At 37.4% G+C, this 25,410-nt stretch overlaps 1 protein-coding gene across 5 annotated transcripts in view; it reads right to left on the bottom strand.

The window, feature by feature from the left end:
• Positions 1–23,937, bottom strand: part of dennd1b (DENN/MADD domain containing 1B) — a 108,053-nt gene extending 84,116 nt beyond the window's left edge. For 4 of the 5 annotated variants that reach the window (XM_067396286.1, XM_067396288.1, XM_067396287.1 and 1 more), the window contains exons 1-2: positions 23,682–23,937; positions 22,965–23,029 (exon numbers count right to left, since the gene is read on the bottom strand). In XM_067396286.1, the coding sequence (XP_067252387.1) occupies positions 22,965–23,029; positions 23,682–23,698 (82 nt within the window). In that variant the 5' untranslated portion in view covers positions 23,699–23,937. Of the gene's footprint in view, positions 1–22,964; positions 23,030–23,681 lie in introns of those variants that run through there. The other variant, XM_067396291.1, reaches the window with a different exon arrangement.
• Between the last annotated feature and the right edge of the window lie 1,473 nt (positions 23,938–25,410).

Below are 25,410 nucleotides of genomic sequence, written 5' to 3'. Positions count from 1 at the left end.
AGCAGAGTTCCAAACGTTTTGTCATTTTTTTAAGAAAGATGACAGTATCTGACGTGCTCAGGTAACGCTAATTCCCATTGGCGCTGAAAAAAAAAAAGAAAGATGCGTTTTATGTTCAAACATGAGCTTGTTCAACAATTAACCTCTCAAATGCACTTCGGCAAAGGTGCCGCTTTCATTTGAGTCTTTAAATATGCTGCAGACAAACAAAAATGTGTGTATGGAGGAAAAATGCATGCAAAAATGATCGATTGTGTGACCAACCGTCTCTTTTTGGTAGGGGGGAGGAGAGATGGGGGAGAAATAAAGTTGAAGTACTAATATTACTAAAACTGAAATCAGTTACAGCTAAATAGAAATGGGGAAAAAAACTACAAAAAAAATGACAAAAGCACTAAAAACAGAAAACATTTAAATAAAAGCCAATTCAAAATATTAATAAATGCCATAATAGTATATAATGGGTTAGTATATTCTCATACTTATGTTACTTAGCAATACATTTTAACAACAAAACACTTTACATTAAAAGTTTTGCATTGTCGCTTAGTTTTTGCTGCTTTCTTTTAAATGCACATGGATGCTGGAAAAAAAATAACTTCAGCGAAAGTGCCGCCTTCATTCACTGTTTGAAATTTCTAGAGAGTCTTTAAGTGCTCCACAAATGCAAAAATCTGCAAAAATGCATGTAAAATGACCGATTGGGTGACCAACTGTCTGTATTTTTTATTTTTTTTTTGTGGGGGGGGGGGTACACTAGGGAATGTAGAGGGATGAAGGCCCCTGTCTGTGGGTGAAAAGCTGTCAAAAGGAGCCCGGCTCCTTGCCTCTGCAGCCTCCTGCTGCCATATTGTGAGTGTGTTTGCGCGGGGCGGGCAGACACAAAGGGATTAATGGGTTAAGGCTGAAAGTTGAAGGTTAGGAGGGTAAACCCAACCCCTGCTGCTGAGGCAGGGAGAGAAATGTCACCGTGACAGACCTGGGGCTGCTTAATCCCCCTCTCGCCCCTCTCGCTCCCTAACGGCCTCCCCTCCTGGGCTTGACACACTGGGGCCGCTCCTGTTCCCAGCAGGTCTGCGAACCGCCCTGAGCAAGTGGGTACACAGAGACACGGAAACAGACAGACACACACCCACGCACAGGAAGAGTGGTAGACCAACTTGACTTTCAACTAGGGCTGGGCAGTAGGGGTGAATTCAGGTTGATTGGAAAAAAGTGTCCCAATCAGCCTGAATTCACCCTATATAATGTACGGTGGGAGAACCATGTCAGTCAGTAGAGATAATTACAACAGAAAATGTGAAAATGCAGAGCCAGATGTGTCTGAAATGAGTCAAGATGAGCATGGCAAAACATATATAGTCATATATAATTTAACTGATGTACTGCCACAGGTGTATGCAGAGTGTTACAACACCAGTTCCTTACAACAGTAAGGTTCTGGAAGAAAATATCCCAATCACTTTCTCCATAGAGAAATTGATTTTTAATGGTTCTCTATAAACCATAAATAAATAAATATCTAGGTGAAGAACCACACTACCCATAATCCTAAGAAGATCCACAATCAGGGAATCATAGCAAACCCACTCCCATGAAGCACTGTGAATGAGTTGTTGACTAAAACTATTAATATATAATTGAAATAAAGCTGATATACAATAAAATATTAATATTGGATTTAAAAAAAAGGTACTTAAATGAGAATTATAAATGAAAAACTAAAATAAAAATCTGTTTTTTATTATTTTAGTTAAATAAAACTGCTCAAGCTAAATAGAAAATGAACAGAAGCACTAAAATTTAAACTAAAAATATAAAAATAACAGCTAATGCAAACTAATAATAAAATACTATAATAGTACACAAGTTATACTAAAAAATAACTGGCTTGTATGTTTGAATATGAGAATATTTTGCAATAAATTCAAAAGATGTTTTTATATTTGTAACAAAAGGACTTGCATCAAAAGTTTTGTATTGTGCCATTGTTTTTGATTCATTTAATTAAAGACGTGAAGTACAGTTTGTACCTCAGTTTTGAAATGTTTTTGCTTCAAATCAATTTTTTTATTTTTTTTTGAAATCCCAAAATAAAATCAATGTGGGGGAGGGGGGTGGGGGTGTAGTTCTAGAAATAAAGCCGCTAAAAAGTAGACTGCTGCAATCAAATGCATATTTTGCAGTGGCTTAAAATTATAAAAATTTAGGGGAAAAAAATGGTTTTATGATGCTAGCTTTTCTTATGTGATTCACTGAGCTATTCTTGAATGGGCATTACCACATGGTTATTTAATGTACAAAAGCATTTTTAAAAGGAAAAAAACAACAACATTAGAGGTAAAAGTTTCTTGAGATTTTGGTCACAAGTTTCAACCTTGGAGTTACAACTTAAAACTGTCTAGACAGACTTAAATAATTCTAATTCATAACTCTAACGAGGATTTTAAACAAAAGCTTCAACAGTTGGCCAGGTTCCTTTGTGGTTTATCAACCTGAACTAAACTTGTAATGACGGGGGAAATCCATCATTACCCTTAGCCTCAGCAATTCCAATCTGACGTAACATGCCAAGGTGGTGGCAGCTCAATGTATTGCCATCACTGTTTTCATCTCACCACCACTGAAAACGCCTTGCAAAAAATCTAAAAACCCATCGGCAAAGAAAACAATCTCGCCCGCTCACATCAGACCCGGCAAGTAATTTGACTGCGGAGCGAACGCCGGCTAATGGGTGAGAATTGAATTGAAATCACCTCGGAGGAGCGAGCTATTTTTCTTTTTTGCTTTCGCACCCAATGTGAAGCCGGCCGTGGGTGATGGCAGGCTTGGGAGGGCCCTTCCAGAGATTCCCCCTGGGCTTCGTGCACGGCTAACCTTCGACAGGACCGCCGCTGCGTGGCAACACGCCGCCGCCCCGAGCGCAGACAGCATGGGTCAGTCGCAAATCAATGTTTTGACGTCCCGGGAATGCTTGTCTTTAAAAGTCGATACACGCCGCTTTGATAGAGCCGAGGCCGGGGGGAAGAAGGTTAATAGGTGAGTGGTGGAAAGAGCTCACAGCTGACACCACTTTTTACCACCTCTGTCTGTCTATCTGTGAACGGGATGGGTGTAGAGCCAACAGGCCGGAATACATGCCGAGCCGATTGAGTTGCCAAGCTGTCATCGTACCCTGATGGAAAACCTCAACGTACCTTAACGGCTCCTTGGGATCGACTTGTGTTTAATATACTGTGTCAACAAGTTTTGTGAATATGTGAGGTGTCATTATCGTAGTATTAAGTATTATCAAAGTAGAGACCAAACTGTGGAGCCCACAGGGCAAAAGGAGGCCGTCTGTCGAATTTCTAAATATAAAGATATGTCCTAGCCAGTGAGCATCAGTGGTGTCCAAAACACTCAATTTTCCTGCTTATCACAACAAATATGCACTTTCTGGCTCTTATTGTGGCACATATTTACACTTGAAGTGTGGACAGAAAAATGAATTGCTGGAAGACGCCTGGTTTGGACAGAACAATCAGATGGCAAATTTCAGCACCCTAGTAAAGTAGAGAAAGGCTACAAGATGAGCTACAGTACATTTTGTCCACATGACTGAATATTATTACATATATCTGACTGGCCGTTAATGTGTTGCACATCAAACATTTGTGCTTTCAGTGTGGAGAGGCAAATTGATTGTTAATGTGATAATCATATGAGGTCAATATTAGCACCTTGGCCATGTAAACAATTATCATTGTCCGCTTATGTAGTCTTAAAGGCATAGTCCAACCAGGAATGAATATTCTGTCATCATTTACTTACCCTCGAGTCATTACAACCCTGTATGACTTTCTTTCTTCTGCTCAAAACAAAAGAAAGTATTGTCAAGAATGTTTTGACTGTTTTTGTTCATGCAATGAAAATCAATGGGTCCAGAACAACAACATTAAAATATCCACATTTACTCACCCATGAGGGTGAGTAAATGATGAGAAAAATTCATTTTTGGGTGAACTGTCCCATTTGACACATTGGATTAATTCACTGCAACAGCTGCAAGTTGTAAGACAGATCCAAGATATTTACAGTTAAGTCTCTTCTGAACCAAACAAATGAGTGCAAATGCACTGAAACTAGTGGTTTCCGTTTTCATCCAGAGATGAAGCACTATGTGTTGCCTGTCTGCCTTTACTCTTTGTACCCTCCCTCCGTGCCTCCTCCTCCTCATGTCTTATTCTTGGCCAAAGGTTAAAATGCTGAACTCGCAACCTCCTTGGCAAAACCTTTTCTTCTTCCGCTCCTTTTTTCGCTCATCTATAAAAGATTTATTTCACAGTATGTAGAGGTCTGGATTAACCCACTCCATGCCCCAGAACAAAGCCATTGTCTTTGTGCCCGAACAGGTCTGTGTAAAGAGGAAGCACCAGCTCCTCAATGTCCACAATAATACCATTGTGCCTGGCATGCTGGAAGGGTCCTGGTTGTCTTTGGAGGCTCGTCTAGACTTTGAGCCAGCTACTCAAGGAACTGGTAGAAAATCCCATCAAGCAGTGGAGTGAACGTTAACTAAGGTAACCCGCTGTGAACCTGATGAAGATGTCAACCGAACATATGGCAAAAAAAAAAATTCTTTTGTTGGTACAAGGAGCTTTTTTCTTCCCCTCCAGAATGAAGGGGAGTGGAAAGGGGAGGGAGGGCAGTGTTTGGAAGCCAAAAGCAAGGAATAACTGTGGTCATCAGTTTACTTCTGGATCAGTAACTTTATTCTAGCTTCGAGCAGCTCTGCCCCCAGATCTCACAATTAAAAGGGTAAGCAGATTAGCAGGCATCTTTCAAGCTTGAACAGAAAGAAAACAGTCGTTTTAAAATGTTTTCTCCCCTCACTTTTTTTTTTTTTGCAAGCCACAAATAGCATTACATTTCATGCTACTTTAACTGGCAAGAGCCTTAAAAAAGGATATACTTTACAGCAATGATATGTTTCTTTTAAGTATCACACTGATCATTTACTGCCTGTGAACTTCTCAGTGAAAAGAGAAACCCAATAGCTCACATGTACCCTGGAAGTTGAGTGTGCATCTGTCAAGTACCTTAAAAGGATCTGCATGAGTTTGCAGCGATTTGCTAACAATTAAATTAGGTACACACATTCACTATTAACTAGTTGCTTATTAGCATGCATATTACTAACATAATGGCTACTTATTAACACTCTAGATCCCTAAACCCTACCCCATTCCTAAACATAACCACAATAACAACTGCCTTACTAACTATATATTAATTATATTATATTATATTATATTATATTATATTATATTATATTATATTATATTATATTATATTATATTATATATTATATTATATTATATTATATTATAAGGTCTGTCAATCGATTACAATATTTAATTGTGAGTAAAATCGCATGATTGTCATGAGTTAACTCATGATTAATTACAACTTAATCGCACATTTTTATCTGTAATCTTCACATTTTTTCTGTAATAAAACATTGAAAGCTCAGCCAAACAGCTGATCATAGTTGCACAGGGCAGGTTTTTATTTCTCATCTCCATAAATATATCTAGTAGTAGAGGTAATGCAAGGGCTAGGAATCATTCGGGGTTTACCTTTGCTGAAACTTCCTCGTCGTCATGGAGAGCGCAGTTCATGGTTACATAGCAACAACAGATGCCACGGGAGTGCAAGTGCTTTGGAAAGAAGGAGAAAGTGGCTTTCCATGTGTTTTTAGGTGCAACGTGAAAGGCCCCTATGACTGCATCTCCATTTCTCCAGCTATGGGCTAGGCCACGGGTCAAACAGAAAATGTGAGCTGCATTTTTTGGGCATTAATAAAATTAGTGCCGTTAAAATGAATTTGCATTAATGCGCTATTAACTTTGCATTAATGCATTATTATAGCTTTTTTATGCAATAATAATCAGCCTATATTTCTGTCCCCATTTCTGGTGACATTTTAAGATGGTTCAGTTCAACCCTTGAGCTGTCATTTTGTATTGCGTGTATTTGTAGCTGACAACATTTTGCTAATTTTTCTCCAAATGCTCCTCATTCTAAATTTGGACAAATGCCATTATTTCCTCCTCTGTGTCATAGTGTGTCATTAGCTTTTAATAATCACCTGTGACACCCAAAAAATGCAAACACGTTAATGTCAAAGTGAACCTAAAGCATGTTGCATTCATAATGATGTGGCATTTGTACTTGTAAATTGAATGGGCATATGTACTTGGGTTTAACATGTTTATCTTAAATAACATTGACAGAGCCCTTCTGAAAGATAAAAGTACTAATCAGCAATTACAAAATAAAGGTGAATTTGATACAGATCAGTAACTGCCATGGTGTAATACACTAATCCAGGCAAAAATATGGGAATGGGCTCGCCAACAAACATCAAAAGCTGATTATTCCCGTGTTTTATCTCAATGTGTGACAATTTGTCAAAAGTCTGTGTGGATTCATTTGCATATTTTACATACACTTATGGATTTCAGAAAACAGCTAGGAAACAGCACAGAGAAGGAGAGAAAGGAAGAAAAAAAATCTTGAAGCTAGTTGGGGTGCAACCCAATTTCACAGCTTCATGATTGAGTGGAGCAGCATATGGATGTCGGCTATGTGACAGTCCCGGCATATCACTGTATATTAGCGCAGTCTGTCACAATACATGTCCAATTGCGGGAATGTTTATCAACTGTCTTCATGTGAACGTTTTTTTGTTTTTTGCATACCATTTGGTTGGGCTCATAGCTAGCATGCAACGTCGAAAGAAAGAAAGCAAGCCAGTGCACCACAAAGAGAATAAACAACATTCAAACAATCTGCCTGGCAAATCACACCTTAACTCCTGACTCAAGGGTAATTTATATGCACAGTACAGACAAGGGAGGGAGGCTGTTCTGGAGATATTGCCAAGCTCGCTAATCACATCAGTCATCAAACTGCCTTATCTCAAGCTAGGCTACATCTCATGGACATTAAAATGTCTTTACCTCTTAAAGGGGGGCAGCCGCGACTCCGGTTTGGGTGCGCGAGGAGAAAAGCTGGAAAGGGGCTGCAGCAGGTAATCACAAGTTGCAAACCATATGCTCGCACCATCTGCCTCACACATAATACATACACACATCTAAAAATGGGCTAGCTTGCAGGAAAAACTCAATTATCTATTAAAACATGTGACAATTAGGCACTGGACAGATAAGGTGCTTTTATACATATCATACACTTTTGGAGTACCTATGCCTTCAGGCAATCAGCAGTGGACTCTGGGACACAGACTCTTCTAAAACACTGAAACATGAGAATGTTTCCGAACTGTGGCTAGCTGCATTAATTGAGACACTATGTTAAGACTGCATCTTGACCAACTACAGATAGACAAGAGGAAATCAGTTGTAATTTTCAAATTCAAATTAGACCAAGCTACCATTTTATGTAACTGACTTTAAAAAGTTATGACCAGTCTTGAACTGCACTGAATCACTGTGTGATTCACCTTGGCGAAACTATTTTACCCAAGTAAAATGTTGTGAGCATTGCTGAATTCAATGTGATGATACCAGATGATAAAAGATGGGGTACCATGAAAAGGCAAGACAACAATTCTCAATTTTTTTCATAAGAAAATGACTCTTATGAGCAATTATTTTAATGAATCATTCTGAAAGACTCAGAAGTTACCAGCCTGAATCAGTGATTCATTTATTCAGTGATGAATCTTTCACTGAATGAATGAATCATCTGACTTACTCACTAAACATTTACTTGTCTGTTTTGAAAATGACAAATTTTGTGTATTTAAGAATCGTGGAACTTAAATCTGGATTATTACTGACTGTTCATATGACAACCTGCAGTAAAAGTCATATTCGCCTGTGCAGCGGAATCAACATGTGTCTTTGCATTTAGACTTAAATATATGCAAGAAAAAAAACAATTCAGACAATTCAGCATGCAAATGTGATGATGACATAATCGCTCTTGGTAAGATTTTGAATGCCAAACATTCTATATTGTCAAAACTGAAATTTCATTTTCAAATTATTTACTTTTTTTTTCTGCAAGGTCCACTAAAGTTAGACACAAATTCTTGTTGTGATATACACAAAAGTTTGAGGTCAGTAAATTAAAAAAAAAAAAAAAAAAAAGGGAAATTAATACTTTTTTTTTTAGCAAAGATGCATTAAACTGATCAAAAGTGATAGTTGAAACATTTATAATATTACGAAAGATTTCCGTTTCAAATAAATCCTGTTCTTTGGAACTTCCCATTCAAAGAATTGGGGGGGGGGGGGGGGCTTCCACAAGCACTTTAAACAGCACAACTGTTTTTAACTTTGATAATAAAAATGATTCTTGTGACACTGAAGACTGGAGTAATGACTGCTGAAAATTCAGCTTTGCCATCAAAGGAATAAATGACATATATAATATATATTTAACAGAAAATGGTTACTTTAAATTGTAATAATATTTGACAATATTAATATTTTACTGTATTTTTGATCAAATAAATGCCTTGATAAGCAGAAGATTTTTTTTTTTTTTTTAAACATACCGGCCCCAAACTTCTGAACGGTAGTGTAGGATTTAATAAGCATTTCTCACAGGAAAAAATGAATGGTTTGAGAGTGTTATGACTTGGAGTGGGGGAGACGAAAGAGGCGTGCTCACATACTTAACTAATGACAGTACTGTATGCTAATTCCATCTGACACTCCCTGAATCAGAGAAGGAGCCGAGGACCAATCAAGTGAGAGAACACAATTCCATGTGTGACAACAAAGACCTCATGGATGAGTCACATGTTATTCAATGACAAATAGCACAGCAAAGCCCTCACAAAGACAAGCAGTGGGGACTGACCTACATTCAGTGGTGAAAAGTGGGCTGGAGCCCAAAAAGAGGCCAGCACTGAGATACGAAACTCAAAAAATTGCCACAAGTCACTCTGCACATGAACATTTTTAGCCGAGATGGGCCTATATTGTAATGTTTGAAAAATGAGATCTGAGCTAATGTAGCAAGTCTAGCCTGCTTAAGGTTACTGGGTAACTTTTCCGATTGCTTTGAGGATAATCATTAAATTATGTTTACCTACAAAAATGAGAATTTTTACCAAAAGAAAAAAAAATGTCAGTTTTTATTTTTAAATGAAAAATGCAAGTAAATGTTTAAAGGGATCATGACATGGGAAATCAAATTCAAAAGATCAGCCTCGATCTTTTGACATATAAGAGGTCTTTTTTACCATTAAAACATCCTGCAAGTTTCATAGCTTAAAACATCTCCCTCATTATTAATAAGGCATTTATTTAATCAAGATCCAAAAACAGATCGTTTTGATTTTGGGTGACCTGTGTGACGCCACACTGGTAAATGCATTTGTTTATGACTGCCTCCAGAGCAAGACATCGACGAATAGTTATACATCATTACACCAAAGCCCCGCCCACTGGTGTTGAGTCGCACAGAGTCTGACATTTGTGAGAGTCACATCAAAAGCAAATAGAACCCATTATAATCACTGAAGCTGTCTACACTGATACTGTACACAGATGTGCATTCAGTTTCTGACATATCCAGACGTCTTGAGTCTCTCGACAACAAGAAAAAATGGAGCGAGATAGAATGTTCGCTTTGATGCGTCCAGTTTAAACGGCTCGTTTGAATCGCTTTACAGACTTCAGAAGGACCCCAGTGTCGGAAACAAGTGGATGGTTTATTTCAATGGCTTGGTTGGAGGATTATGTTTGCTGGGAGCATTTGGTTTAGTAAACTAGGCAAAGTGTAATTGTAAAGATCACAAAGAAACTTTTTGATGAAAGATGAAATAGCCAACTGTATTGGATCTGACAGCAGCTTCATCAAAAACGTAAATTATAAAGTAAATTATTTCATAATGCTTTGTCTGTTAATTATGGTTTTATATTGAAAATGTTTTCAAATAATGTGCAATTGCGAGTGGGCATTGTGGGCTTTTATTTTAGTACATTAGTGAGAATTTCATATTGTTTCTTGTTAACTTTTGTATATTACCTTTAATTCATTTTTAATATAAATTAATTTATATATTTTTATAGTCATAAATGACTCGTTTGTTATGTGCGGTGCTGTGTTTGTGCATGTTGATGCTGCCGTGACAATGCAATTTCCAGTGAAGGATCAATAAAGTATCTAACTAGCTTACTAACTAATTATACTGTTTCCTATACAATGACATTAGACAAACATCACAGTGCCTATTTACTGACAAGCTTTAAGGAGCCATCTAAAAATGGATCACTTAAAGGTACAATTTGTGATATTTTTTCCCGCTAGAGGTCGCTAGAAGCCTATTCAAAACAAAGGCGTAGTTTGATGACGCCAAGTTTTAGAGCGGAAACTTGGGACATGTGGTCTCCATCTCAACGGACGGTGTAAAAGAATAGGGATTGGAGTCTGGAAGAACTCATGTTCGTGGATGCGATTATTAACGTTACTGTAGTATGAAGCAGAGCAGGAGCGAGTGTTGCGGGAGCTGAACGAGGAGCTGGAGCGATTGATCAACACACGCCTCACGAGCAGCGGGACTTTTATTATGATACAGTCGCCGGCGCCGCTTCTGCTTTTCCGGTCATGAGTTTACGGGAGCTGTCCTTGTCGACAGAACCAGCGGCAGATGGTAAGCAGTAATTATATTCCATAAATAAGTAACACAATCCACCATAAAACGTTCAAGAAGTAAATAAGGAACTGCTTGAAGCAAGCTAGTGGTTTGCTGGACACTAGACTCTACTTCCGCATTTGTCCACGGCACTTTTGTCATGTGGTTTCTACGTCAGTAAAGGCGGTAACAAAGGTAACTGACGTCATTGACAGGCGACTGCATTGCCCCGTGTCACTGTTTAGAATGGGAATTTTCTCATGATTTACAAGTAGTTGAAAACATTAGAGATATTGTTTGTAATCAGCTGGACAAAATATATAACACTAGCCTAGTGGTTTTTGGATATTTTACTGCAAAATTTTACATATTGTACCTTTAAGACAGTGTCAGAATGAAAATAGTTTTTTTGTTTATTTGCTTTTTGTTTGCTTTATTAACATTATAAGTGTGAACCTCATGGAACAAAAAAAAAAAAAAAAAATCCATGTCATGACCCCTTTAATAAATTTTACCGAAATTTTAAGAAACATTTCACAGAGGAAACCATATCTTTAACCAAAAACCAAACTAATATGAAACCAACAGGCATTTAAACCTGCAACAGAATAGAACACAGTTCTCTGAACTTTGTAAAAACTGGATTATTGACACTTGTCAGTTAGAGTGCAACACTTATGTACAACACTTCATTCTCCCAAAAAAAAAGAAAAAAAAAAAAAGTGTAAGAACAATTGTCAAATATGTTGATCTAAGCATGACTGTAGCAGAGGTGTTTTAAAAGGAAGGAAATAAGGTTTTCCCCATGCAAACTGTCTAACGGCCAAAGAACAGCATGCTTATTAAAGCATTGGTGCTACAATATAAACAATAATAATTAATAAATAAATGAACAAGTATCATTATTAAAGGGTTAGTTCACCCAAAAATGAAAATTCTGTCATTTATTACTCACCCTCATGTTGTTCTACAGCCGTAAGACCTTCGTTCATCTTCGGAACACAAATTAAGATATTTTTGATGAAATCCGATGGTTCAGTGAGGCCTCTATTGAGAGCAATGCCAACGAACTTCTCAAGATCCAGAAAGGTACTTAAAACATATTTAAAACAGTTCATGCGAGAACATTATTTCTACTTTAATATTAAAAAGCGATGAGAATACTACAAAAAAACAATAACAAAATAAAGACTTTTCAGTAATATCTAGTGATGACTGATTTCAAAACACTGCTTCGAAGTTTTTCAAATCTTTTGTTTTGAATCTTGTTGTTTGGAGCACCAAAGTCACATGATTTCAGCAGTTTGGCAGTTTGATACGCAATCCGAATCACTGATTCGAAACAAAAGATTTGTAAAGCTTCAAAGCTTCATGAAGCAGTGTTTTGAAATTGGCCATCACTAGATATTGTTGAAAGGTCGTTATTTTGTTTTTTTGGCATACAAAATGTATTCTCGTCGCTTTATGATATTAAAGTAGAACCACTGTACTCATGTGAACTGTTTTAAATATGTTTTGAGTACCCTTCTGGATCTTGAGAGGTTTGTGACATTGCTGTCAATAGAGGCCTCACTGAGCCATCGGATTTTATCAAAAATATCTTAATTGGTGTTCCGAAGATGAACAAAGGTCTTACAGGTGTAGAACGACATGAGGGTGAGTAATAACTGACATTATTTTAATTTTTAGGTGAACTAACCCTTTAATTATGATGATGATGATGATGATGATGATGATGATGATGATGATGATGATGATGATGATTATGATACAAGGAGGACAAGAAGAGGAAATATATGTATCATTATACAGATCATGCATTTGGTTCAAAGCTACTCAAGAAGAAGCCTACAGAAGAACCTGAGTAACTTTTAATGTGTCTTTGTTCAGAGCTAGCCTTATTAGCATTTCTTGAAGTGAAAACTTTCTCTCTGGGTTCAGGCTCAAGTGTTTGAAATGACACGATACAATAATCAAAATCAGCAGGATTAATTATTTACCACAACCTCATTTTTGATGTCATTACACAATTCTAAGAATAACTGTGCCAAGAAGTCTTTCCGTGTTCTTACTGACTGACTGCGACGGTGCACTTAAACGGGGAAGTTTGGAGTGCCGTGACGAGCCCTGCGGTAAGCTGCCTCTCAGATTACACCAATCAGCAGATTCGTCCTGCTGCTGTGCACACGCAAAACATCAGTCCATGCACTGCAGAACAGGTCCCATGTAGCCTAAGAGGGAGGGTGTGTGGGGTGAAACCACCTGAGAAGAAACAGGCCGACACCCTGCAGGGCCTGACTGTTCCCGTCACATCTGCTGATCTTCAGTCGCCAGCACCGGACACTACATTGCTGGCCTTGCCATCCAGCTATGGTAAAGAAGTTAAAGCAAAACAAAAACCACACGCATTTCAATCAAAATCATTTGAAATCAAAAAAACTTAGGTTCTTGAAGTGTGCACCACTTGCGGCAACAGGTAGGAGTTTAGGAACAGGTGACTGCAGAACCATCCGGCACTGGTGAATTTGGCAAAACTTCCATCGTAATCATAAATTCATATATTCACAGCCCCAGTGGAACGGCTTCAGACTGTTCACAACTAACGAGACTCTTCAGCACGGCAAGAAAAAAAAAAAGCACAGAGAGTTTCATGAAGTGAAAATCCATAACTTGCAGAACTGGAGGTCAATGTGAATTCAGTTCTAAGCAGGGGTGTGTGGGATAACTTATTCCGTGGCTTCAAACTAAAGCTTTTTTCCATCATTAAGCTGTATTTTCGGGTGATGCTGGCAAAGGGGATCCGGGGAGACTTGATGAAGTTGCACAAGCATAATGAGGGCAGATCAAACCGAATTGAATCTGCATGACTATAAAGTAAAAGAAAATCATGCGCAAACTACCCTGTAGCCGTTGTGAGTAATGACCAATCAACACCATCTTAGGCACAGCAGCATTGTTAGTCTGACAGCGGAGCCCCACCAAAGTGTTAGCTGGCTCTGAACCCTCGACACAGCTGAGCGCCAATCAGGTTATTTAACAAGGTGGGGGTCAAATGGCAAAAAAAAGACCCTTGGCTCACAGACCTGTCAAAAGCTGGTGTGTGAAACTTGAGGCTGGAAAATAAATGTGCTAGGACACATTTAAAAAAGTAAAGGTACAGCTACAGGTACATTTTAAAAATATTTATTTAGATGACTCAAAACTTCACATGACAAAAAGTCAAACAGGTTAATCCTGTAGCCTGCAAATGTAACTTGATCTCTAAAGGAAAAGTCAAAATTAGTGCATTTTCTTTTTGGCACCTTATTTTTACCTTACAATTAGAGGTGTTTGCTCATTATTTTAAAAGAAAACCAAACCCTGATTATTCAGCTTCATTTGACATCTAACTCCCACACCCTTTGTGCTTGTGACATAAATGATACCTCAAATTGTGCAGCTTGTTCAGCAGAGTTATGCTATTAAGGTCAAGTCACATTAAGCAAATTTTGGCAAAAAATCCCAGGCAAAAATAGACGATTTTTGGATATATGAAATGACCAAATTCTTATTTCACGATATGATCAATTTTATTTCACAATAACGATATATAACAAAAAACAAATTACAAACAATGGGACAAATTAAAAAATAAATAAATAAAAATAAATAAATTACAAAAATTACGTTTTTTAGTTAAGTTTTATTTTATTTAACATAGTAAGAATTAGTATAGAAATTTAATCAAATTTAAAAATAAAGTATTGCATAGTCTTCACTATATGATTGAAATATTAATGTATTCTTATTAAAGCTAAAAATTTAAAAAAAAAAAAAAAAAAAAAAAGTTATTCAGTCAAGAGCAATAAGTTATTTTTCTCTTTTGTGTGATTCACATTAATGACACAGCAGCAAGTATATTAGGCTGCTGTCACTTTAAGACCAAACGCATGGATCCATTATACTGATACGTATAATGATCTGGTTTACACTCAGCTGTTTTCTTTTACTTGAGACTAGAGTTGTCAAAAGTACCGAATTCGGTACCTAGTCGGTACAGAAATTTTAAAAGTGTGACGCTTTGAGTGCTGTTGAGTGGATTTGTAAACACCTGTGATTGGCCATTGTGTTCACGGCTCATCGGATATGTCTGTGATTGGCTTCAATGATCAATGCTGTAAAAACGTTGTAAATAGTCAATGAAGCTCTTCACCAAGTGCTTACACAGATACACACGGGAGCGCTTGAAAGCAGACGTCTATCATGGACCAGTCTGCTGATAGACGCCGGTTTTCAAACGGTCCTGCTCCTGCTTTCAAAATGCTTTAAAATTCAAACACACATATTTTCACTAGGGGTGTAACGATACACAAAACTGACAGTTTGGTTCGTATCTCGTTTTTGAAGTCTCTTCGATTCGGTACAGCAGGGGGAGAAAACTAAACAAAATTGCTTTTTTTTTTATTAAACAGTGGTTTACTGATCAAAATGTGTCTCTGTCTTTAAATAAATTCTATTATAATTAAGTTTCTTAAGGATAAAAAAATTATCTCTGCTAATGAAACTATATAGGGAGCCCTTACTTGCACACTACTATAATACTAAAGGTTCAGAGCACAAACTATTAGCCTAAATTCAGTTGCCATTTATTTTTTGATATCCACACTCAAAAAAAAATTGTATGCAAACATGTAACCTGCAAGTAAGGCAGTTTTTGCATTAACTTCTAAATTTATGTATAAAATTATTTTTTTACTCCAATTCGTTGTTGAAATATAATCATTTACACAGTGGTCATTCTCATGACAGATTTATTTAAACAAATTAAATATTCAAGACATCACTAACTAGTTAAGTAAAATATAATGAATATATGCATTATATTAGCCTATATATTTATAAAGAGTTCATTTCTCTGACGAACTAACAAGCTGTGGACTCGCCTGAGGTAAATGCTATGTGACGTTGTTTACAAGGTATATTACTGACGTTTTTACGCAACAGTGAGTCATTACATGAGATGATATACGTTTCAATAAGTTGTACTGTATCTTTCAACATACCCTCAGATGCTCATTCATGTTTATTCTGTAGTATTAAAGAGGAAGAGATGATTGCGTTAACTCGCGCTCCGCGCTGCAGCTTGAAATGAAGCATCTATACAGTGATCTTTCATGCCACATCAAAGAGCGACAAAACTGCATTTTTGGTTTGAATTTCATGATAAAATTAAATATTTTCGGTTTAAATATAGTTACACCCCTATTTTTTTTTTACGTGGTAACGTTATTTATCGTCATACCACCCAGCCCTAGTGTATGAAGCACAGCTCACACATAAGTCACTTTCAAACCAAGCAGCTTTCTTTTTTAACATAACCTTTTGCGAAAATCACCCTTGGGCAAAATTTTCCATCACGTGTATTAAAATGACTGGTATTCGCCCACGTAAATTCACTGAGCAACGATAACATTTCGACTAGTAAGCAATCATCCATTAATGTCACATAAACCCCCACATCATAGTGGTGACTTCTGCACAAGCAAGCACCTCTCACATTTTCTACATAAAAAGTACAATGAAATTAAAAAATAAATAAATAGAAATAAATTGGGGGGGGGGATAAGCTCATTGATCAAGCAACAACAACCAAAAAGTCCTGGCACCATGTTTACCACCTTGTCAAACTGGTCCTTAACACCAATGAAATAAACGTGGCCTGTATGAGAAAGAGATATAAAGCTGTTGGTCATCACTGGAAAATCACTTTGCTAATTGCACCACAAGTGTAGTTGTAAATTTCAGGTCTATTATTTTTTATTGCTTTATTACTGGGTGCAATCTGGAAGAAAAGAAGAGGCGTGACAGGTAGCATCTGTCTCCACCTACTGCCTTGGCACAGTCAGCATCATCTGCTGGCTTTGGCACAGGGCATGAAAAACATCAATGCGGCTCACTAGTGCCAAGCACAAGCATGGCAGTCATGCTTAATCCAATCTGGCAAAGTATTCATCTTCTAATATTAGCTAAAATAAGTCACCTATTCTGCAGTCTCCAGACCTGTCAACCCCAGACCCATGCTGGAGAAAAAACAATGGCATTACCTTTAAAACTATTTGTTTCTAAAATGTATCCTATTTTATTTATATTAGAGATGAGCAAAGCTACACATTTTCAAAGTTGGTGGACAAGTTGGTGAGTTGACTGATTTATCTTAGGGCAGGCGCACACTACAGGACTGTACGACCTGTTGTCGTCTTGTCATAGCAATGCACACACTACACAACACAACGCTGACAAGGTGCACAAACTATAAGACATCTGGCCTAGAGGCAGTCCCGGGAAAAAAAAAAAAAAAAAAAACGTTTTCTCACATAAATCACGTGAGAAATTCAGGCAAGTTGTTACGAGATTTTTTCATTTATACCATCTTCACCTTGTCATTGCATTGCAGACACTACAAGATCACATGGTGATAATATGAAACAGGTTAAAAAATATTGCAACATCTGTTGCAACGACAGGCTCAGATCATTTCAACTGACCTGCTCAAACTTCACGAGCTTTGGCGACCGCAACGAACACCGATTTAGCCACGATCGGGGGTTCTGTCGCAGACCTTGGAAATCTATCTGCAACAGAAAAATCCAGCCAAATGTCGTGTGAGCTTGCCTTTAAAGAAGCTCTGTATAAATAGGCTGTTTTATGCAATATTTTTGTCTGTTACAATAGTCACTGTGTCAGATTATGCAACTTTGACTCCTAAACTCATTGTGCCATGGACAAGAAACATACATCATAATAATAAAAAATAAATGCAGCCTTGGTGAGCATAAGAGATTTTCGTATGTGCAACAGACTGGAACAGAATGAGAAATGCGTTTAAAAGTATTTAAACTTGACACACCATTTTTAGACATACCGCTTATAAAGAAAAAAAAGTGCAAGACGCAATACAGTGGTTGTGTACTGTTCCAGTAGCGGTGCTTAAAAGGAAATTGACAGGCATTACTGTGGTTTAGATCAGACTGTTACCTTTTTGTCTATTTAAATGGTGAAAAATCCAAGTTAACATTGGTAAATTATGGAGTGCTGCAAGGATCTGTGTTAGACCCCCTGTTATTGTCAATATACATGCTGCACTTGGAAACATTAAGAAGCATCGGCGATATTATTAGGAAAAAGTTTTTTTAGTTTCCACTGCTATGCCGATGATGCTCAAATATACATTTCATCATGACCAGATGAAATCTCTAAATTATCCAAGTTGACAGAGTGTGTTAAAGATATTAAATATTGGATGACCAGTAATTTTCTTCTATTAAATTCAGATAAGACTGAGAGGTATTACTTATTTGACCAAAAACCCACACACGGAATCTCTCAGAATACAATTTTTTTTAACTAGAAGGATGTACTGTTACGTCATCGTCTACAGTTAAACGCCTGGGTGTTGTATTAGACAGCAACTTATCTTTCAAAAATCATATCTCATGTGTTACAAAAACAGCTTTCTTCCATCTCAGAAACATTGCTAAGCTAAGTAACATGTTATCTGTTTCTGACACAGAAAAGCTACTCTTGACTGGATTACTGTAATGCATTACTAGCTGATCCTCAATAAACAAGCTACAGTTAGTGCTAGAGTTCTTACCAGGTCGAGAAAATATGATCATAGTGCTGGGCGGTATGACCAAAAATTTATATCGCAGTATTTTTCAAAATTATATCGGTTTCACGGTATATGGCGGTATTTTTTTCCCCTATGCATGACCGGGTGTTAACCACATTTTCTACTGATCGAGAGAGGAAATACTGCAGTAGATTGACTAGAATGCCGTTTTACTGTCATGATGAGTGAGTATTGTACAATTTGAAGAGGATGTGATGAAATATGTGCGCATACACGCTGCTGGTTCTAGAGCACTAGAGTATATGAAATAGGTCCATAAAAAACTTAAACATGCTCGCTCCGGTCTATATAATATGATCCATGTGGAGAAAGTTGTTATCCTCATCACGGCGCTCTGCGCAGAATTCTCGCGGGCCGCGTGTTGGTTGAATTCTCCGCTGTAATCAAGGGCTGAATCCAAAATCGCCCCCTATAACCTCAAATAGGGCATTATTTGAAGCGACAGACATTTGTAGTGGTGCACCGCAATAACGAGTGTACAACCAATGTACACACAACGGCTGTCCGAATTCACTCACTTGTTTTCATTCACTCTTTCAAGTGAACAATATAAGTGGATAACGTAGGGAATAGTGGATTTAGGGGTGACTTTTGGACTTACCATAGGCTGTGATGCGATCTCAGCTGTGCTCTCACTACAGTGCAACAATGAAACGGGACCCCCCTCAAACAGTGACGCTAGGCCGCGTTCCGAACGTTGGTTAAGCGACACATACAGGTATTGCGGTATCATCAAAATTCATATCATAACAAAAATAAATACAGGTATTCGGTATGAACCGGTATACCGCCCAGCACTATATGATCATATCACCCCAATTGTATTATCCCTACACTGGTTACCAATTAAGCACCATACTGATTTTAAAATACTGCTACTGACCTATTAGGCCCTTTATGATTTAGCTCATGTATATTTAACCAAACTTTTACTGCCCTACAATCCATCATGCTCTTTAAGATCACAAAACACTGGACTTTTAGTAGTACCCAGGATATCTAAGTCCACTAAATGTGGAAGAGTGTTTTCTCATTTGGCTCCTAAACTCTGGAACAGCCTTCCAGATAATGTTCAGCGCTCTGAGACTCTCTCCCAGTTTAAATCTAGATTAAAGACATCTCTTTAGCCAAGCATTCACATAATGAATCTCATAACCTTGTCCTCTCCAGTTATATCAGATCAAATGCACATATATATTTTTTCCTTAAACATTATTAACAGCAGCTATGCTAATTATCTTCCATTTACTTTTCTGTTTTATATTGGGATGCCCATCCCGAGGTAACTAGAAATTACACCAGCTCCAGTTTGGATCCAGACTCTTAGGAAGACTTCAGATGACCCAACACCTGTGAAGAGATGACGCTGACCCCCGCAAGGACATCAGATGATGCCGAGAGCCTTGAGGGAACGGCGCAAGGCTGGTGACGTGAGTGATAACGAGCATCAGCTGCGCGTTGCACCGGTCTCGAATCTCTCACGGAGGAGCTCCAGAAGCATTAAAAGGGGAGCAACGACAGTTAAGGACGAGAGAGGACCAGGCCTGGATTTTACTTTATGTTTTATTATGTTTGTCTTTCGTTTTGTTCTTTGTTTATTTTAAATATTAAAGTTCGTTTAAACATTCGCCGGTTCCCGCCTCCTCCTTCCTGCATCTACGAACTGTGTTACAATGCCAATTTGCCAAAAATTTCTGTAATCTTTATAATCACCTTCACAGCTTGTAATAATTACTTTAACAAGCTCATTGTTTCTGCCTAAAATTAATACACATGCCCCCAGTTTCACAGACAAGGCTTAAGCTAGTCCCAGACTAAAAAGCATGTTTGAGCTGTTTTAACTGAAAACAACTTATACTGACATATCTTAAAATATGTCAGTGCCATTGTTCTGTCTCAAGATGCACACCAGTAATGTTTTTTTTTCTAGTGTTCGTTTATTAAAAGATACTTAAATATCCTAATTGAACTAAGGTCTAATCCTGGCTTAGGCTAAGCCCCGTCTGTGAAACCAGGCCATGGTTTATTATCTTGAACTTTACATTTCCGTAATGGACACACAGTCATCTCTAAATTGTAATGTAGACACATGCATTTTCTGTAAAGCTGCTTTGAAAGTGCTATACAAATAAATGTGAATTGAACTGAATTGAAATTGGACTTTAAATGCTAAGGTAACAGTGTGAAGCTGTCAATCAAAAAAAAAAAAATCATATGAATGACTAATTATTTTCCAGCATTTGAAAAAAAACTCCCTACAAAAAGTAGCAGGATAACGTGACATGTTCTGAAACTGAGATGCATCACTACTAGAAAATGCACTCAAGAGTAAACTTGTGTGGACAAAGAGGGAAACGAAAGATGACAAAAAAGCAAAAGGGTGGTTTCCTCTAATCTGGTATCTAGTAATAAACTGCCCAACATAAACTGAACACACAAAAAAAATATGTCACCAGTGGTTCCTGTAACTCAAAGTAAAGTCAAGACCACAAGATCATGGGTTGGATTCCCAAGAAATGCATAAAGTCACAAAAAATCCACACCTTAAATGCAATGTAACTCACTTTGGATGAAAACAAAACGCAATGCAAATTAAACGCAATGTACTTGTAGGTTCGCTTGATTTGCCTGACTTCAATTTTCCTCAAGAGAAACTGAACTGTATTTGGGCTGATCAAATATCAAATTAGGCTAAATGACACATGAGGTGAGTAGAGAGGCAGAATGTCTGATGAGATGCACTGAATCCCCTTGAATGCCTCATATTACCACAACTGCTCTAGAATCACCCCATTTGGCTACAGAAATATGTTTCAGGCGCTATCCCATAGGTCCACCATGTTTGAAAAGAACGAAACTCAAGAACTGGGCAGAGAACAGTCAATCACATGCTTTAACTGGAAATTGGAAGAGATTTGTAATTTTGCAAACCACAACATTAAATATGTCAGGCTGGAATTGTTTCCTGTCCTTGATGAACTTCTGTTTGGCCCTAAAGCCTCTTAAAATGAAGAGGCAATTCTGAGAGTCAGGGTCAGGAAATGAGACAAACATCGACATATGATGATGAGGGAAGTGGGTTATAGCTTATTTCAACTTTCACGTCAGCGGCTGGACCGGGAATATTTTCCTTTTTCGGTCAGAGCAACAGCTGCCTCTGTGAACCACCTGCTCCTCACCTCTTCAATGTCAAGTAAAAAGAATAATGATAGTTTCAGTATAGGAACAAAAATTTGTGGTATTAGATATGCTGAGCTTATAACAAGCAATTTTTCATATCCGTTTACTGAATCGAAACATTAAAAAAAAAAAAAATCTGTTACTAAAATGATTCATAATGGTCTCACTTCACAGAACACTGGTCCGTTAAAGATGCGTGCTTTCTATTCAGCCTTGCAGAGCTCAAAGCAAACAAACAAACTTGCATACCAAGATCGATATCACAGCACATTAACCTACTTCTTAACACCAAAATGCATCTGCAGGTTTTTCTGAATTAGCTCAAAGCGAATGCAAACCAAGTGAGTGCTGATGTAAAATGGAAACGCACACAAGACAGCCCATCAGAAGCAAATCTGACCACCCTATGAATATACAGCAATAACTTCCTTCCCGTGAATCCCCCAGACACAAAACGCATCATTTAGTCATCCATTTCAAGCATGGAAAACAGCTAAGCACATCAGCTAAAAACAAGAGTTACACTTTTAAAAGCTGTCAAAAATTTCACAATCAAGGCTTTTAGATGGTACAAAGTTAGAGACATTTATCATGATTGATGATAAGTTTAGTAAAACTTTGGTTAAATATATATTAGCCATTTTTTGTTAAATTTTCCATTGTATTTTTACAAATTTTCAAAAAAAAAATGAAGTAAAATAGCTGGTTTCATTTGAACAGTTTTGTTTTTGTCTCATTTTGTTTTGCTGTTGTTTACACGACAATGATGTACTAAAAAGGGAAGCGTTTTTCCTTTGTGTTTTTCGCGTACAGACATCAACGTTGTCAAAATGATCCTTGTACGCATGCATCCACGAAAACGATTAAAAACTCTGTACTCATCTGCCAGGCCAGTAGTTGGCGATATCTCTTTGTAAATAAAAACTAGGGGCCTATAAACTTAACATGTAATATTCATGCACATGACATTACCACTTTTAGACGCGCATGAAGTCACCGATAAGATGATAACAATTTTTAAAAGTTTGTGTTTTCAACCCCCCAAAATGCGTTATTGTGTAAAAACACATAAAAAGGTTTTTAGCTAAAAAGGGTGTCGCGTAAACGGCCCCTCAGTTGGCATATTTAGGTGACACATATGTCCATAATATCATTCATCATTCATCCTGAACTGTTTATGTCATCCCTGACACAAAAACTAAAAGACAAAACTATAAACAAACTTAATTTGGAAAAACTATCACGCATTTTTGTACAATACAAACGCCACACATAATCACTTAAAAGCCATGAAATATGAGCAATCTTACATAAGCCTGAGTAAACATGGATTCCTTTCATGCCATATAACTGACAGCAAGGAAAATAACCAAAAAGTGATTTAAAACAGAGGTTCAACAAGCAAACACTTGCATATGCAAAATGTAACAAAACTGAGAAATGAAGGCTCACCTTCATTTTCAGATGATGGACATGCAACCTGAAGTGCCAAATCAAATGTTCTCTCAGGATTCTCGCTGAAAGAGGAAAAACAAGCCCATTTCACTAACTTAACAATTTAACAAACTCTTTTAAGACTGTTAAAGGAACGGTTCACTTATAAACGAACATTTTATGATTTACTCTCTTTCCAAACCAATGTAACTTTTATTCCACTTTTGAAAACACAAAACAAGATGTTAGGCAAAATGACAGTATCAGTCCCCCATTCACTCTTATTGCAGATTTTTCCATACAACATCCTAACATCTGCTTGTTCCACTTAAGAAAAAGTTATTAACGATGTAATGTTCATTTTAGCGTTATCTATCCCTTTCAAAGCTCGACATGTCATTAGAGACTCAAGTATGTAGTCAGTTTGCTCTTGTGAATTCATAATATATTACAGTACAAATCCATAGATGCTAATAGTACGTGATGTTAAAGGCAGCTGTCAAGTTTAAATGGCTGTAGAGGAATGCGGCTAGGCTAGTTAGCATGTCTGAGGTAAACAGCTAACCGGTCAGCTGGACCTGTCATCTCCTCTCATTAGCCAAATTAGCTAACTAACGGATTTACAATAGCAGCTATCTTCATTTCAACCATATGAGAGACTTTTATTAACGGAGACTGATAACGCGTACCGCGACAAACCAGAGGAATGTGGAAGGTAAACAAGTGTGGACTTACTTTATCCTGCTGTCCATGGCTAAAGCATCGCGTCAGCTGTAGCTCGCGCCGACGGCGGGAAAATAAAACACCGTCGCGCACTCCGAGCCACGCGCGCTGCCTGCGAACCTTCTAGTTTCGCGGCTACCTGACGGACGGTCGCGGAAACTGCTGCATTCCTCTATCTGTATGCGCGCGTGCTCCCCGCTGACGCTTCCTGGACGCGCTGCTGACCGTTTCGGTTCCCCTGGCTGTGATCCTGCAATGAAGCACCAGGAAGCACCTGGGTCACGCGAGTATGCGTGCGCGCGCGCGTGCGTGCGTGCATTTCAGTGGGATTGTGAGTCCAAAAATGAACAAGTTTATTTACATTATTTACTCGCCCTCATGTTGTTTCACACCTGTATGAGTTTATTTTTGTTGCGGAATACAAAATGAGTTGGCAGGCGGAATTACAGCCCCAGTCTCTATTCATATTCATTGAATGGAAAAAAAAGATGCAATGGAATTGAATGGTGACTGAGCCTGTCAGTCCTTAATACTATAGTTAACCTTACTTATAACACCTTATCTGTTTTTGTGTTCCACAGAAGAAGGTAAGTCATTATGATTTGGAACAACATAAGTAAATGTCATTTTTGAGTGAACTGTCCCTTTAATTGTATCTTTCAGAGCAATTTTTTTTTTTTTTTTTGCATGCATAGACATGTCTACTCTACTGATGATAGCTTGCATACTATGCATGTCTTTATGGTTCCCAAATACCTTCTTTATATTATTACATCCTGAAATGTTCCAGAAGAGGAATGTGAACACATCTATGATGTTTAAAAATAGGCCTGTAAAACAGGACCTGTTTATATGATAAACACTTTCTAGTGGTAAAGCAAAGGAAGTATAAATTCACACCACCCACTTGTATAAAAAAATAGTTTTTGTTTCATACGGGTCTACGCCTAGTCATTTAAACCTGTTGCAATTCAAAGACATGCATTTGTATTTGACTATTTCCTGCGGAAAATACTATGAGGTTTGTGTGAATGTGGATAATGAAGAAGGGAAATCTTGTCACATGTCACTGTCTTGTCTTTTTAAAGTGAAATAAACTGCTGTTTTTTCTGCTTATGTTTTTTAACTCCTTTCTATTATTTATCCTCTGCCCCATGAGTTGAATATGAGCACTTTACTATATTCTATACTAAGGAACTGAATATGCACACCTGTAATAGTAGGTTAATATGCACAGTTAAACAGGAAAAAGTCAACTAGATGATAATGGCAGATGAACTAAAGCTTGAACTGCTCTTAGAACGAGGAAGTTTTTCATAAATGTCAGGTCAGTGCAAGTTAGTTATCACATTTTTATTGGGGCAACCTGTCGTGTGTTTAAATGTTACACAAAAGTAATTTATTTAGTTTATTTAGTTATTTAGTAATATTTATAATTAATTTTATTTATAAAATTACTGATTACAACATTTATTAGCCAAAACAATGGTATGGTTTTTATAGGTTATGCCATACATTTTACATTTGCTTTTTCAAGAATTGATTTTGTATTTCATTTAGAAAAAATAATAGGCAGATTTCATTGAGACAACTTACACCATAAAGGGGCATGTTGTCCTGTGTTCAAAGAACTGTATTTTTTCATGATAACCATGGAAATTTTTGACAGTTTTAAATGTTAATGTTATAATTAATAATAAATAATTAAATCAAAACCTGAAATACTCACTGGATTGGAGTT

This window comes from Chanodichthys erythropterus, chromosome 10, assembly GCF_024489055.1.
Source record: "Chanodichthys erythropterus isolate Z2021 chromosome 10, ASM2448905v1, whole genome shotgun sequence".
Classification (NCBI taxonomy): domain Eukaryota; kingdom Metazoa; phylum Chordata; class Actinopteri; order Cypriniformes; family Xenocyprididae; genus Chanodichthys; species Chanodichthys erythropterus.
This window is presented reverse-complemented; position numbering and strand designations above follow the sequence as displayed.